Here is a 15,491-nt window from a genome sequence, read left to right on the forward strand (position 1 = left end):
CTGCTGTCCATAGGGTTGCACAGAGTCAGACACGACTGAAGCAACTTAGCATGCATGCATGCATTGAAGAAGGAAATAGAAACCTACTCCAGTATTCTTGCCTGGAGAATCCCAGGGACAGAGGAGCCTGGTGGGCTGCCGTCTATGGGGTCTCACAGAGTCGGACACGACTGAAGTGACTTAGCAGCAGCAGCATAGCGCTGTTTAAGGAGTACAGTATAATGATTTAACTTACATGCATAGTTAAATGATTATCACAATAAGTTTAGTGAACACCTGTAATCTCATATAGATATAAAATTAAAGAAATAGAAAATTTTTTTCCTTGTGATGAGAACTCTTAGGATTTACTCTAGCAACTTTCTAATATATAACATACAGCAATGTTAATTATATTATTACATTGTAAATTACACCCTAAATACTTATCTTACAATTAGGAGTTTATACCTTTTGACTGCCTTCATAATTCTTTTGTGAGATTGAAAAACTGTCTTTAAGATGCTGTTGCTAATATAAATTGAAACATAGCATACTGACTTAATGAGGATAGCACCTTGCAGTGGGATACAGAGGAATGCTGTCAGATTTTGGAGCCCAGTAATCTCTGGTTTGAATTTCAGCTCTGCCACTTTGTTCTGTAACTTTGGGCAAGTTGCTTTACTGTTGTAGATAATACTTTTCTTAAGTGTAAAAAGAATGTTGTAATCTTTACAAGACTACCATGAGTTTTAAACGAGCATTATTACATGCAGAATGCTTAGCACACAGTAGGCAGACACTGAATGAGTATTAACTATGTTAGTGTATCTCCTAATCTACTGTCCAGAATTTGGCAAAATGATTGGTATCATTGAAAGTAATTTAAAATACGGGATGGAGCCTCTTGAAGTTCTTTTTGGGAAAAGATACTTTGTAAAGCTAATACAATTGCTATTTGTCATGTTCTTTAGGTTCTTCAAGTTGATAACAAGAAAGATGCTGAGAAAGAAATATCTACTTCTATCTTCTCATCTAGTGCCCAGGTATCCTGCCCACTCTGTGACCAACGCTTCCCATCCACAAAGATTGAGCGACATGCCATGTATTGCAATGGGCTGATGGGGCAAGATACAGGTAAAGCCACTCTTTTCTTTGACTACATGGTAGTTTTGTAATCCTATACAGTACAGTGCAACAGACAGCTCTTCTTCAGTATTTAAGTTGTTGATTTTTTCTGTTTAGCTAAGTCTCTAGTGCTTTTGACATTCTTTACTACGTTGGCTGGCATGCTCTTTTGTTGCACATATCTCAGGACAAGGGGATGGAAAAAAATCTTTCATCTTTTAATGTTTCAAACTTACTCTTTGTTTTAGGCCGTCCATTTTACATTAGGCAGGCCAAAGATCAAGGTGATCTCATGGACCTTGCATTTCACGTTGTATACAAATACTGAAACTCCTATGAAACTTGAGGAAATAAGTTCTAGAGTTGCCTGTTTTTCATTCAAAATAAGTCTCTTGTCGGGGGCGGGGGGTGGAGGTGTGTGTGTAAATTTTACCTAAAGACAGTTACAGCTGAAAAATATCCCTAGTTTCTATTCCTCTCCTATATGTCTCTGATGCATCACCCTGGAGCTTTTGGTTATCTCTCAAAGAGTACACCAGAGGCCTTGGTTTGGGTACAGCATGAGATATTGGCCAAGAGAATCTGTTTGTTCATCACAGCCCTTGAAATACCACCCCTGATCTTGCCTTTCTAAACTCTAAATATGATAGAATCTGCACAGCTCTCTGTGGTCTAAGTATAATAGAATCTGCATACCTCTCTGTGGTCTAACATATTGAATGTTACCATCCATTAGAAGATTAGAAATGTTGCAACAGTTTTCTCAGTTCTACTTGGTTCCCATCACTTAGAGATGTTTAATCTGAAATTGTATAATTGTGAGGTATGGGAAAGAAAGACACATGTTATTTAACTTTTCTGATGTTATACACTTCTCATTAATTAAATAAGGAAGTACCTAAACTTATAATTTAAATAAATTTGTTGATTTTTCTAATTGTAAAGTAGTACCTGTTCATTTTTAGTACAAATAATAATAATAGTGTACATTTATTGAGTACTTGAAATGAGTCAAGCACTATTTACATAAATGGGACCATGCCATATATAATTCTGTAGTTTGCTTTTTTTTTATTTAGCAGTAAGTTTAGATCTTTCTGTGTACAGATATATTTTTTACATAGTTGAGATCTGACTGTATGTAAAATTCTGTTTTGTTTTTTCTACTTATAGCATTAAAGTTTTCCCATGTCACTAAAAGTTAGGTGTAAAAATATTTTTAATATTATATTAAAATATTTAATATAATATTCTGTAATGCAAAGTGCCTTCATTTACTTGTCATATATTTAGAAGGCTTCATGTTGCCATGTTATACTTACATGACACTGAACTTTTTATGCCAAAAATTGTTGCTATATTTTGGGGTTATTTCTTAAGGATATATTTTTAGTTTGGTTGGTAATGAGAGAAAGATGGGCTCCACAGTCCAGTCAGTCCGAGACTGAGTCCTACCTCTGTCACTTACTACTCTGTGACCCTGTGCTAGTTTCTATTCATGCATCTGTCAACCAATAGAAATGACCTTATTTGGTTTTTATGAGGTTAAATGAGGTATTTTCAGTAAAGTGTTCCGTACAGTGCCTAACACATAGTAAGTGCTTAAGAACTTTGAGCTGCTGTTATTGTTCCCAGTAGTGGAATTACTAGGTCAGATATTTTGTCATGATTTTTAAGGATTTTTATGAATAACACTGTAGTCTTTTAAATATTCTGAAAGTTGAAGACCTAAATCTGGTCAACTCCTTTAATTGAAGAGCACTGTAGGATTAGGATTTTAGATGCAGTTTTACTTTGATATAACTCTTTAGTTTGATTTTTAGTAGAGAGTTTTAGTGACTGAAAGAGTTCTAAGGCTGGACCTTTGGTGACCAGAGAAGGGAGAGACTGTTTTGTCTATCTCACTAAACATGCTTACCCAACTGGTATTAGTTACTGAGTCAACACCCCACTCAGCACTGAGGTTCAGAAATAAACGAGTTTGAGAAACTGAATCCCCATTGAGCTCTACGAATAGATGAATTTCTTCCAGTCATAATTAAAAGGTAAAAAGTAGTATTGAGTAGGCTTTAGTGACATCTCCTAGACAGAACACTGATAGTTTGTGCTTAAACAGGAAGCTTTGGTATTCATCTTTGTCAGATATCTTTCAGCTTTATGATACTTGCTTTTAATCTTTTTCTTCCTTATGGGGTGTGGTGGGGCAACTCATAACACCAGATACTTGATTCAGGCTTGTTTATGAGTTTTCTCAAACCTAATGCAGACGTATACCACCAGAATCAGGTTATTCTCATTGAACTTGTTGAGAAGCTGACACCATCAGGTAGGCAAAATAGACTGAGACTTGCATTGTTACCCGTTCAGGAAGTCTTTCAAGTTCTTGAATCCACTGGGCCAGTGATCCTGTGTATTGCTGCTCAGTTGGATTTACACTCTGGGTCTTGAGGATTTTTTCAAACATTATAGATTTGAGTGTATTTTCCAATATAATTGGAAGCTCTTATACTCTTGACACTGTATGTCTTGTAGCTCTGATCCAAATGTCTCAGACCTCCATCCAAAGATGTCTGCGGTATCCCAAATGACAGTCATACTTTTTTTGAGGAAATTCATTTTAAAAATTAGTTCAGGGACTTCCTTGGTGATCCAGTGGTTAAAAGACTGTGGTTCCACAGCAGGGGGCACAGGCTCAATCCTGGGTCAGGGATCCTGCATGTCACGTGGCACAGGCTCCCTGCCTCCCCAAAGGAAAAATCCAAAAGTATGATGAAGACATGTTAGAATACCGCAAACTTGTTTTCAACACCAGCTTGTTTACCTAGAACCAGAAATTTATTTTTATTATACTACCTATTGCCTACCTACTTTAATTCATCCAAATACTTAATAGAAACACCTTTTTTTAAATGATGCTCGACCTTGTGTGGGTTACTAAAGAAGTTTAAGACAAGGTTTCTGTCATTAAGGAGCTTATAGTGTCATTGGGGTGGAGAAGGCAGTGGCGCCCCACTCCAGTACTCTTGCCTGGAAAATCCCATGGACGGAGGAGCCTGGTGGGCTGCAGTCCGTGGGGTCGCTAAGAGTCGGACATGACTGAGGGACTTCCCTTTCACTTTTCACTTTCATGCATTGGAGAAGGAAATGGCAACCCACTCCAGTGTTCTTGCCCGGAGAATCCCAGGGACAGGGGAGCCTGGTGAGCTGCCATCTATGGGGTTGCACAGAGTTGGACACGACTGAAGCAACTTAGCAGCAGCAGCAGTGTCATTGGGGAGATAAGCATTAACCTAAGAAATTAATTATAAGATGGCACAAAGTGAATATGTGTACCCTGACAGTAAGTGCACCAGGAAAAAGGAGAGCTGCAGTAAACAGGGATGATATTGCCAGAGAATAGTGGGCGTAGCCTCAGCTGGATAGGTTTGGACAAACCCATAGGAGAGCAGGGGGCCCTTTATCCTCCTATGGGTTAGATAAGGTAGGAAGCAAGGGAAACAGCCACTAAATAGCAGCTTCCTCTTAATCTTCCTAGTAATGTTAGCTTACCTAAATTACCCTTTCTGGTGACATTATTTAGGCCTTACAGGAAAATTTGGAGCAGGGAGTCCTCACAAAAAATGTCGCTTTCGCTGCTTATTCCTCTGCTTTCCTGGAGACCGAGCTTGCTGGCTCTAAGGTGGGGTACGGGAAGTACATTAGATGAATTATGTGAAACATGTACTAGTGTGACTGGCATATAGTAGGTCTTCAGTGAATTTGCTGTCATTTGGTTTCTCTGCCAGCTTGCCTGTCCTGTCTTCCTTGCCATGTACTGTAGTGTTTGTTCTGGTTCCTCTCAGCCTTATGACTGAAGAGAGAGGGCTGTCCTCAGCCTAATATTTTAATCTTTGGTGAAAGGAAGCCTCTCGTACAATGGAGGGGAAAGAGTTTTACACATTACCTCAGGATGAGAGACCGTTAGCCAAATGCCTAAGGGTATGGAATAAGAGAGGACTTTTTTTCCAGAGCTAAGGATCCAGCTTTCCCCTTCTTCCTGTTTTTCCCTGAATCTGATCCTAGACATGCTTGGTTTGGCTGTGTAAAAGAAATAGTAATTAGAATCATTTACATGAAGTGTCTACCGTTTATGCCTGTTACCGTGCAGCACAATAACAATTATGCATATCATTAAATATGTGTCTGATTAACTTTGCTGTAAGTTTTATTTGATTATAATACTACACTCTGGTTGAGTTGGCTCAGTCTGCTCAGTTTGTTGCTCAATGACATGGCTGTCTATTCACAACTGTGGAAAAATTAGAGAGTGTTCTTTAAAGGCATTGTTTGAAGAGAGACGATTTGTTAAATCAGTCTAAACTGTGACAGAAGCAGGTTGCCTTTACATTTGCTTTCTGGAGAATGTCTTTGAGATAATTTTTTCCTTTTTGTAATTTTATTTATTTATTTTTGGCTGTGCTGGGTCTTTGTTGCTGTGCAAGCTTTTCTCTAGCTACAGAGTGCGGGGGCTACTCTCTAGTTATGGTGAGAGTAGGCTTTTCATTGCAGTGGCTTTTCTTGTTGCAGAGCATGAGCTTTAGGGTATGCAGGGTTCAGTAGTTGTGGTACATGGGCTCAGTAGTTGTGGCTCCAAGGCTCTAGAGCACAGGCTCAGTAGTTGTGGCATATGGGCTTAGTTGCACCCCACCATGTAGAATCTTCCTGAATCAGGGATTGAACCTGTGTCTCCTGCATTGGCAGGCAGATTTTTTTTTTTTTTTTTACCACTGAGCCATCATTGGCTCGTTTTATTAAACATCTAGGAAGAAAAAAGGTATTCTTTTACTCATCCAATAAATACTTATTAAATGCCTACTATTAATACATGGCAGGTATAGTCAACAGAATATACAAAGTTCATGTTGTCAGAGATGTATTCTAGTAGTAGACTACTTCAGTGAACAAACATATAATACGTCTGAGAGAAAGAAAGTGAAAGTGTTAGTCATTCAGTTGTGTCTAACTCTGTGACCCCCTGGAGAGTAGCTGTCCAGGCTCCTCTATCCATGGAATTCTCCAGGCAAGAATACTGGAGTGGGTTGCTATTACCTTCTCCAGGGGATCTTCCCAACCCAGAGATTGAACTCAGGTCTCCTGCATTGCAGGCAGATTCTTTAATGTTTGAGCTACTCAGGAAGCCCCCTATAATATGTCATGTTGATAAGTATTTTAGAGAAAGAAATCAAAAGAAGAGAGGAATAGAGAGTACTGAGGACAGGAGGTGGCAGTTTAAAATAGGTGGTGTGGAAGTTTCTATTGAGAAGGTGACATTTTAACAGAGGCCCGAGTGAGGGAATGAGGTAGGAGAATTTTGAGTGGAGAGGAGAGAGTGGGAACAGTACAGGCAGTGGGAACAGTAAGTTCAGAGACCCTGAGGTGTGAACAGCCTTGGTGTGTATGGGGAATGACAGAGAAGCCATTGTGGCTGGAGTAGAGTGAGGGAGAGATTAACAAAACCAGAGAGATAATTGGGGAGGGGACAAGTGAACAGATCACGTAGAACTCGTAGGTCATTAGTGAGGAACTTGAACTTTTAAATAAGGAAACATTGGAGGGATTTGAGCAAAAAAAATGAATTAATATTTGAACAAAGGATCACTCTGGATGCTGTATGAATAGATTGTTGATTGACAAGGGTAGAAGCTGTGAGAACAGCCAGTGTTTTATTTTTGGTAATATGATATAGTGAGAGAAACATGGGCTTGGAACTAGGTAGATCTGAACTTAAATTGCAGCTGTAATACTGGTCAGCTGGGTAATATTTGACAAATTACCTTACTCTTTGAGGATCAGGTTCCTTATTTGTAAAATTAGTCTAGCATCATTAGTATTGTCATGAGAATCAGAAATACTTTTATAAAGTACCCAGCACTGTGTCTGGATTGTTTTAGATATTCAATAAATGGTAGCTGCTGTTATTGTTCAATATTTCAGCTAGAGCTAAAAGAAGGATGAAAGACAGGGAAATGCATTAGGGCCAAAGTGCTAAGAATAAGTTAGTGAGAAATAGATCCTAGCGGAGTTAGGAAAGATGAAGGCATTAACTATACTCTTTGGGCCTAGATACAGAGGTGTGAATACTGCTAGGAGTGAATTTTCTCTTCATGGATATTTCATGGAAACATAATGGTGAGTAAGTGCATGGGTTGTTGTTCAGTTGCTCTGTCATGTTTGACTCTTTGTGATCCCATGGACTGCAGCACGCCAGGCTTCTCTGTCCTTCACCGTCTGCCAGAGCTTGCTCAAACTCATGTCCATTGAGTTGGTGATGCCATCAGCTATCTTGTCCTGGGTCATCCCCTTCTCCTGCCTTCAATCTTTCCCAGCATCAGGGTCTTTTCTAATGAATCAGCTCTTCGCATCAGGTGGCCAAAGTATTGGATCTTCAGCTTCAGCATCAGTCCTTCCAATCGAATATTCAGGATTGATTTCCTACTGGTTTGATCTCCTTGCAGTCCAGAGGACTCTCAAGAATCTTCTCCAACACCACAGTTCGAAAGCATCAATTCTTCAGTGCTCAGCTTTCTTTATAGTCCAACTCTCACATCCATACATGAGTACTGGAAAAACCATAGCTTTGACTATACGGGTGGAGGTAAGAATCCTTAATGGAGATTTGCCTGAGAACTATCAGAGAAATACTGAGACCTAGAATAGGTTTCGGAGAAGGCAATGGCACCCCACTCCAGTACTCTTGCCTGGAAAATCCCATGGACGGAGGAGCCTGGTAGGCTGCAGTCCATGGGGTCGCTACGAGTCGGACACGACTGAGCGACTTCACTTTCACTTTCACTTTCATGCATTGGAGAAGGAGATGGCAGCCCACTCCAGTGTTCTTGCCTGGAGAATCCCAGGGGCGGGAGAGCCTGGTGGGCTGCCGTCTCTGGGGTCACACAGAGTCGGACATGACTGAAGCGACTTAGCAGCAGCAGCAGCAGAATAGGTTTGATGTGGGTGACTCAGCAAAAATCAGAAGACCTGAACGTCTCTAGGTAAAACATTTCTTAAATTGAACAGAGTTGACTTTTTCAGTTTTATATATGTGTATTTGCCTACCTGAATGTAATTTGTACTCCCATTCAGTCTTCTCACTTGTATTAATGTGGCTTTTGTGGTATCTAGGAGGATTAAGTATATCACTGTTGACAACTAACTATAGAGGTGTTAATAATACATGTCAGTAGTTAGGTGTATTGTTAGGAAGTAGCTTAAGTTTAGTAGAAATAGCATGGATTATGGAAACACACTGACCTGTGGGGAGATACACAAATCCAAAGTGAGATTATAGTACTGTTGGGTAGATAAGACATACACATGAATAACTGTAATGCAAGATCAAAACTACTAAGGGGCGTAAAGATAAATTCTGTGGTGTTTCAGAAGAAATGTGATTAGAGATTTAGAAGAAAGGCATTAATGTAAAACAGCAGGCAAAAATCAAATCATATAAATAGGAAAACATGAAAGGTGTACAAAAGAGCACACAATTCAGTGTGGTTGTAGTATAGACATAATGAAAATAAATAGTAAGCAGTTGGAGAATGACAAATGTAACTTGAATTATATGAGTTAATATAGGACAAGGTTTTTTTTCAACCTGTAAAAAATTATTTATGTGTTTACTCCAGTGTAGTATATAGGACTCTTTTGGGTGCAAGTGTTGGAAATACAATTCAAGTGAAAAGTGAAAGTGTTGGTCACTTGGTTATGTCTGACTCTTTGCAACCCCATGAACGGTAGCCTGCTAGGCTCTCCTCTGTCCATGAAATTCTCCAGGCAAGAATACTTGAGTGGGTAGCCATTCCCTTCTTTCAGAGGATCTTCCCAACCCAGGAATCAAACCCAAGTCTCCTTCATTGCAGACAAATTCATTAGCATATGAGCCACCAGGGAAGCCCTGGTAATCTTAAGCAAAAAAGAGAATTTAGTTTGCATAATAATTGGGAAGCCTGGGATAGGCTTCAGGCTGAGCCAGATCTGGGAGCTGAGATGATGTTTCTTTGTCTTTTGACTCTACTTTTCTCTATTCAACAGATAGACTTTGTTGTTGTTAAGGGACAGGCAAAGTGTCTGCCAGCAGCCATAGAGTTTTAGCCTTTAATGGGAAAAAGGAGTTCTTTCTCCTGAGGCCATAAATCAATCTAAGAAAGACTCTGATGGTCTTTATTTAAGTAACCACCCCTAGTTTAGTTACTATTATCAAGTGGATGGTTATGTATCATTTATTAATATGTCAGAACAAGTAACAGAAAACCCTGTTAGTATCTATCAGAAAATTTTATCAATTCTGATAACAGAAAACACCATATTAATTAATGTAATTAAGTGAGTTTAACATGTAAGTTTTCTTTTTCTTACATAACAAGATATCTGGAGTGAGGTAGTGGCTCAGTGACATAATGAGGACCAAAGCTTTTCTGTTTCAGCTCTACAGTCCTTGACTTGTAGCTTCTTGACTTACGGTCTCAAGATGGCTGTTCTATCTCTAGACCTTAAATCTATGTTCCAGGTAAGAAGAAAGGATAAAGGAGCATGTCTATAGGTTGTAATTACTGCAGTCTATTAACTCATTCCTATAATAATCTCATGGACTTGAGTTTATTCCAAATTGTGGAAAAATTAGGTCAGTTATAAATTTAGTGTTTGTTCATGTCCTTTATCTGTGTTTATGTGTCTTTGAAGTCAGTCATTGATTAATTTGCTGTTAATGAAGTTTTGTGTTAGGTGCTGGGAGTGTTCACAGGGTGATAAGGTGATAAGTGCTCGCAGAGCTGATTGAACCTTAAATTTGTATTCAGGAAATTCACAGTCCAGTGAGGCAGACAGACTTGGACATGACTAAGTATGATACAAATTAGTTGAAATGCTAAAATAGAGGCACTAATATCAGGTGTGTGTTTTTAACCACCCCCCCTTTATTGAAAATGTGCATCTAAAATAGCAATAAGCCTTGTTAGGTGTAAACTGTCTGAGTTTCTGATTTTTTCTTTAAACCACACCACAAAAAGTAAAATTACTGGATTATATGTATAAAGTTTTAAGGCTGTTTTCAGAAGATTCTACTAGTTTAAATTCTCATTGGCAGCACATAACAGTTTTCCTTTCACCACACCATTACAAATACTGAGAAATGTTACGTTTTCTTTTTTTGTTTTTAAAGCATGGTATATTCATTAGATAATCAGTGATATTTCATTATATTTTATATTTCTTTGATTAGTACCGTTGAATTTGTTTCTTTTTTAAAAAAGCCAACTTGTATTTCTTCTTTGAAAAATTGTTATCTGAACTTTCCCAAGTATCTATTGGGTTCTTAATATTTTTCTTATCAGTTTATGTAAGTTCTTTAGAATGGTATTTGTCTTTTGCTTCAAAGGTGCTTTCCAGGTTTTTCCCACCCACCCATCAGTTCTTACCAAGTTTACAAATTTGTGCAGCCTGGCACAGCACCCCCTTCTTGTGTTTAAACAGTCAGAGCTTTTATTTCTTTTTTTTTTATATAAATTTATTTAAATTGGAGGTTAATTACTTTACAATATTGTATTGGTTTTGCCATACATCAACATGAATCTGCCACAGGTATACATGTGTTCCCCATCCTGAACCCCCGTCCCACCTCCCTCCCCGTACCATCCCAGCAGAGGCAGGGCTGATCCTGTAGAAAGATCCCTAATCTTTGGCACTGGTATGGAGAAAAGAGTATTGGAATCCATGCAATTAGGGAGAGGGCTGCAAGGAGAAATTGTAAAAAATGCATTGGTGCTGATAGTGGAAGAAGGAAGCTGAGAGGTAGGAAGAGATGGTGGTCTAGTACAGAGGTCAGTATGAGCTGGAAGTAATACATCTAAAGTAGATTTGTCTTTGATAGACTTGACTCCAGACTGTTAAGTGTTTCTGTAGAGGCCATCATCTTATTTGAACGCCTACTGACATAGAAATACATCATAACTTTTAGCCATTGGATGAACCTTTAGACCAAGTACCTCCATTCCAGACTTGTGATGTTCCATTGCTTGTAACTCTGTCTTGTATGCAACTCTCTCCTCTTGTATGAATAATGTAACAAAACTGTGTGGTCCTGTCCGATTCCTCCATGCTTGTCATCTGAATTGTCTTCTGATAATTTTTGTTCCCCCTTTCTGTAGAACATTTCCTTGTATGATGTGGCATGTGAAATGGCAATGTGACTGCAATCCATGTCTGCTTTAGTCCTCAGTGTCTTCACTCTTCCCATTTTGTTCCTCTAAACCTTGACTTTGTCTTTGTTTTAGTTATCCCTACTCATTGTGACTTGCTGCTAAAGAGCCAGACATCAGGATTTCTTTTAGCATGTTTTTTTCTTCTAGATGTGCTTATTCCTTCCTTAAAAAAATAAAATAGCTCTTATTAACACCTGAATAATACCCAAAGTATTATGTGTTGAAGGAATATTAACAGCTAAAAACTACTTGAGAGAAGTTCTCTCACTTCATGATTTAGTCACACATTTTAATTTAGGCATCTAGAGCATTTTAAGAAAGAAGAAAGTTCAAGAAATTAATATTAGGTGAGTTATCTCCATTATAATTTTCATAGAACCACAATCAGGACTATAATTATCTTCAGTTCCGTTCAGTTCAGTCGCTCAGTCGTGTCCGACTCTTTGCGACCCCATGAACTGCAGCACGCCAGGCCTCCCTGTCCATCACCAACTCCGGGAGTTCACTCAGACTCATGTCCATTGAGTCGGTGATGCCATCCAGCCATCTCATCCTCTGTCGTCCCCTTCTCCTCCTGCCCCAATCCCTCCCAGCATCAGAGTCTTTTCCAATGAGTCAACTCTTCGCATGAAGTGGCCAAAGTACTGGAGTTTCAGCTTTAGCATCAGTCCTTCCAATGAACACCCAGGACTAATCTCCTTTAGAATGGACTGGTTGGATCTCCTTGCAGTCCAAGGGACTCTTAGAGGTTAACTATTTTTGTTATTTCCATTTTATCCATGAGGAATCTGGTATTAGAGAGGTTTAGTTCTTGTCCAGCATCAGATAGTTAAGCAACAGAGTCAGAGTCCAAACCCAAGTCTGCCTGACTCCGGAGCTAGCATTTTCCTTCACTGCACTGCTGTTTTCTCTCTGCCTTTCTGTGTGTAGAGATGGAGACACACAGTCGGGGAAAGTATCGAGGAGAAGCATATAAGCCTCAGTTTTAGGAAGGCAGAGTGCAATCCTTCACCCTTGAATGCAAGCGTGAAATCTGATCTCATCAGAATTGACCTTGTCAGCTTTTCAGTTACCTAGAAGAAACTGCTTGATGGATTCAGACTATTTTCTGGTGAACAGAGTTGATATGACATAGGTCATCTCTGAAAACATGTGTGCAAAGTCAAAGGAACAGATGAACTATCAGAATTACTTCTGGTGGTGGCTATGGAGATTGACCATTCACAGACTTGTTACTAAGGAATTTTCTAATGGCCTAATATAAAGGGAGCACTTGATAGCAAGATAGATTTGTTTTCCCATTAAGTAAAAGGGTTTAATTTGTCAAGTCTTTATAAATCATACCCAGTACAGCTACCATTTATGAGCATCTGCTATATACCAGAAACTGCCCTTTTCGTATATTCTATTTTAATTCTCACAACAATCTTTTGTAGTAGGAAATGAAGGCTTGATGGGAAAATAATTTCCCCAAGGTCACATCCATGATAAGTGTCAAGAACTCAGATATGCAACCAGCTTTAATTCAAAAGCTTTTACTCCAGAGAATCATCCAGAAATATTCAGATTTTTAAAAAAATTTAAGATTACTGAATACAGTATGATAGTCAACATTTTGTTTTAAGAATTTATAGTAAAACTGTGGTTTTATAGAATAACAAAGTAATAATAACAATTTTGAGACTGAAGTCTTCTTGCTAGGAGTGGGTAGAGACAGACGATGGAATCAGGAGGAAGCACAGTTAGCTAATCAGTGTTGATAATAGTGTATTTCTTAAGTTGGGTGATTAATTTGCATATATGTTCTTTTGTACATATTATGAAAACATTTTAAAGAGCTTGTATGTTTTTATTATGCTCTATTGTCATCCATTTCACTTTTGTAGGAACCTTGATAAAGCTAGCCACTAGTAAAATTCAGAGAAATTTATTTCATAGGGAGGTTTTTCTCTATATGAAGCTCATTGAGTATTATCTTAATTTAGGCTCTGGATTAGATTTATAATCTAATTATAATTAATTATATATTTATATAGGTATATATAAATATATAATTTATTATTAAATTATAATTTAGCCACTGGGTTAGGTTGTCATTAATAGTTTTTAACCACCTCTTTGGGTTTTTTCCAGGTTCTTTTATTGGTGCCACATGTCTTTCATACCAGTTTCTTGAAAAGACAATGGCCAGTTTAACTTTGATTATTGTCTTGCAAAAGGACTTTGTGTGTGCATGTTTATATTAATTACAAGAACATTTCAGACATAAAAATGGAAGGAATATTAGTGCCTTGAAACCCCCATGCGCTGCCCAGTCATCAACTCATGGTCACTGTTTCATCTGACAGACTTTTCTTAAAGAGACAGGTAGTAAATATTTTAGATTTCACATGCCTTATGGGCTCTGTCACAGCTTCTCAGCTCTGCCGTTATAGTATGAAAGCAACCATAGACAATATGTAAGTGAATGGGCTTCCCAGGTAGCAGTAGTGGTAAAGAACCAACCTGCCAGAGCAGGAGACATAAAGATGTGGGTTTGATCCCTGGGTTGGGAAGATCCCCTGGAGGAGGGCATGGCAACCCACTCCAGTATTCTTGCCTGGAAAAATCCCTTGGACAAAGGAGCCTGATGGGATATTGTGCATAGGGTCACACAGAGTTGGACATGACTGAAGCAACTTAGCATGCACGCACAAGATGGCTTTGTTCCAATTAAAGTTTATTTATAAAAATAGGTAATCAGACCATAATTGGAATGTCCCTGGTCTTCTGCATTGGCTTTTCTCAGTGTGTTTTGTAGATCATTAGAGTTCTGGGGATTTGGGGTAACAGCGGGTAGGCCAGCACTAATACTGTTGTAATAGTCCACCTTCACTACCCATTCATCCAGAGCTCTACTTTTATGTATTTTATTTATAGGGTCTGGAATGGGGTTTTATTTGGAAACAGGATTCTCTTGTTTAGAAAAAAATGTTGAAATTCATGGGTATATAACATATTCCTGGTCTTTAAAATGACACCTACTATTACTACTGCTTTGTGCTAGGCACTGTGAACTTGTGTGCTTATCTTTATCTCACCTGATCTTTGCAGCAACTTTGCAAATTACATTGTATCACCCCCAGGGAGAAGTAAGTAACTGTCAAAATTCACTGAGCTAGTAAGTTGGATTGTTTGACTTTTTATTATCCAGATGGGATTTTCTATATGTCCTAAATTCCAGTCATTTGTAAATAGTATGTTGTATAGATATTTTCTTCTAGTCTGACTTGCCTATTCATTTTCTTATAGGTGTCTTGATGAGTGGAACTTTTAAGATGGAGTCTAATTTATTAATTTTTTTTCTTTTATGCTTATTCTGTTCAGGCTTATGATATGTCTTGAATTTATTTTTGTGTATGGTTGCAGTAAGGGTTGAGGTTTATTTATTACATATGCATATCTAGTTATTCCAGACCTTTTTGTTGAAAAGACTTCCCTTTCTCATTGGATTACCTTGGTGCTTTTGTAGATGATCAAATGACTAAGTAAGTAAGGCTTGTGTTTGGGTTCTGTTATATTTGTAGTACCCCAGATATCTTGATTATAAGTTTCATAGAAAGTCTTGACATCAGCTAGCAAAAGTTTGCTTTGTTCTTTTTAAAGACTACTGTGGACATTCTAGGCTTTTGCATTTCCATAGAGATTTAAAAGCCAACTTATACATTACTTAGTTCAGTTAAGTTCAATTGCTCAGTTGTGTCTGACTCTTTGCGACCCCATGGACTGCAGTATGCCAGGCCTCCCTGTCCATCACCAGCTCCTGGAGTTTACTCAAAGTCATGTCCATTGAGTCAGTGATGCCATCCAACCATCTCATCCTCTGTCATCCCCTTCTCCTCCTGCCTTCAATCTTTCCCAGCATCAGGGTCTTTTCAAATGAGTCAGCTCTTTGCGTCAGGTGGCCAAAATACTGGAATTTCAGCTTCAACATCGGTCCTTCCAGTGAACATTCAGGGCTGATTTCCTTTAGGATGGACTGGTTTGATCTCCTTGCAGTCCAAGAGACTCTCAAGAGTCTTTTCCAACACCACAGTTCAAAAGCATCAATTCTTTGGCGCTCAGCTTTCCTTATAGTCCAACTCTCACATCCATACATAACTACCG

At 38.6% G+C, this 15,491-nt stretch overlaps 1 protein-coding gene across 9 annotated transcripts in view; it reads left to right on the forward strand.

Annotated features, from left to right (window-relative positions):
- UIMC1 (ubiquitin interaction motif containing 1) overlaps positions 1–15,491 on the forward strand; it is a 139,130-nt gene that overhangs the window by 91,648 nt on the left and 31,991 nt on the right. For all 9 annotated transcript variants that reach the window (XM_006076329.3, XM_006076325.3, XM_025292967.2 and 6 more), the window contains one exon: positions 954–1,116. In XM_006076329.3, coding sequence (XP_006076391.2) covers positions 954–1,116 — 163 coding nt within the window. The remainder of the gene's footprint in view (positions 1–953; positions 1,117–15,491) is intronic.

The sequence above is a fragment of the Bubalus bubalis genome, chromosome 9 (assembly GCF_019923935.1).
Source record: "Bubalus bubalis isolate 160015118507 breed Murrah chromosome 9, NDDB_SH_1, whole genome shotgun sequence".
NCBI lineage: Eukaryota > Metazoa > Chordata > Mammalia > Artiodactyla > Bovidae > Bubalus > Bubalus bubalis.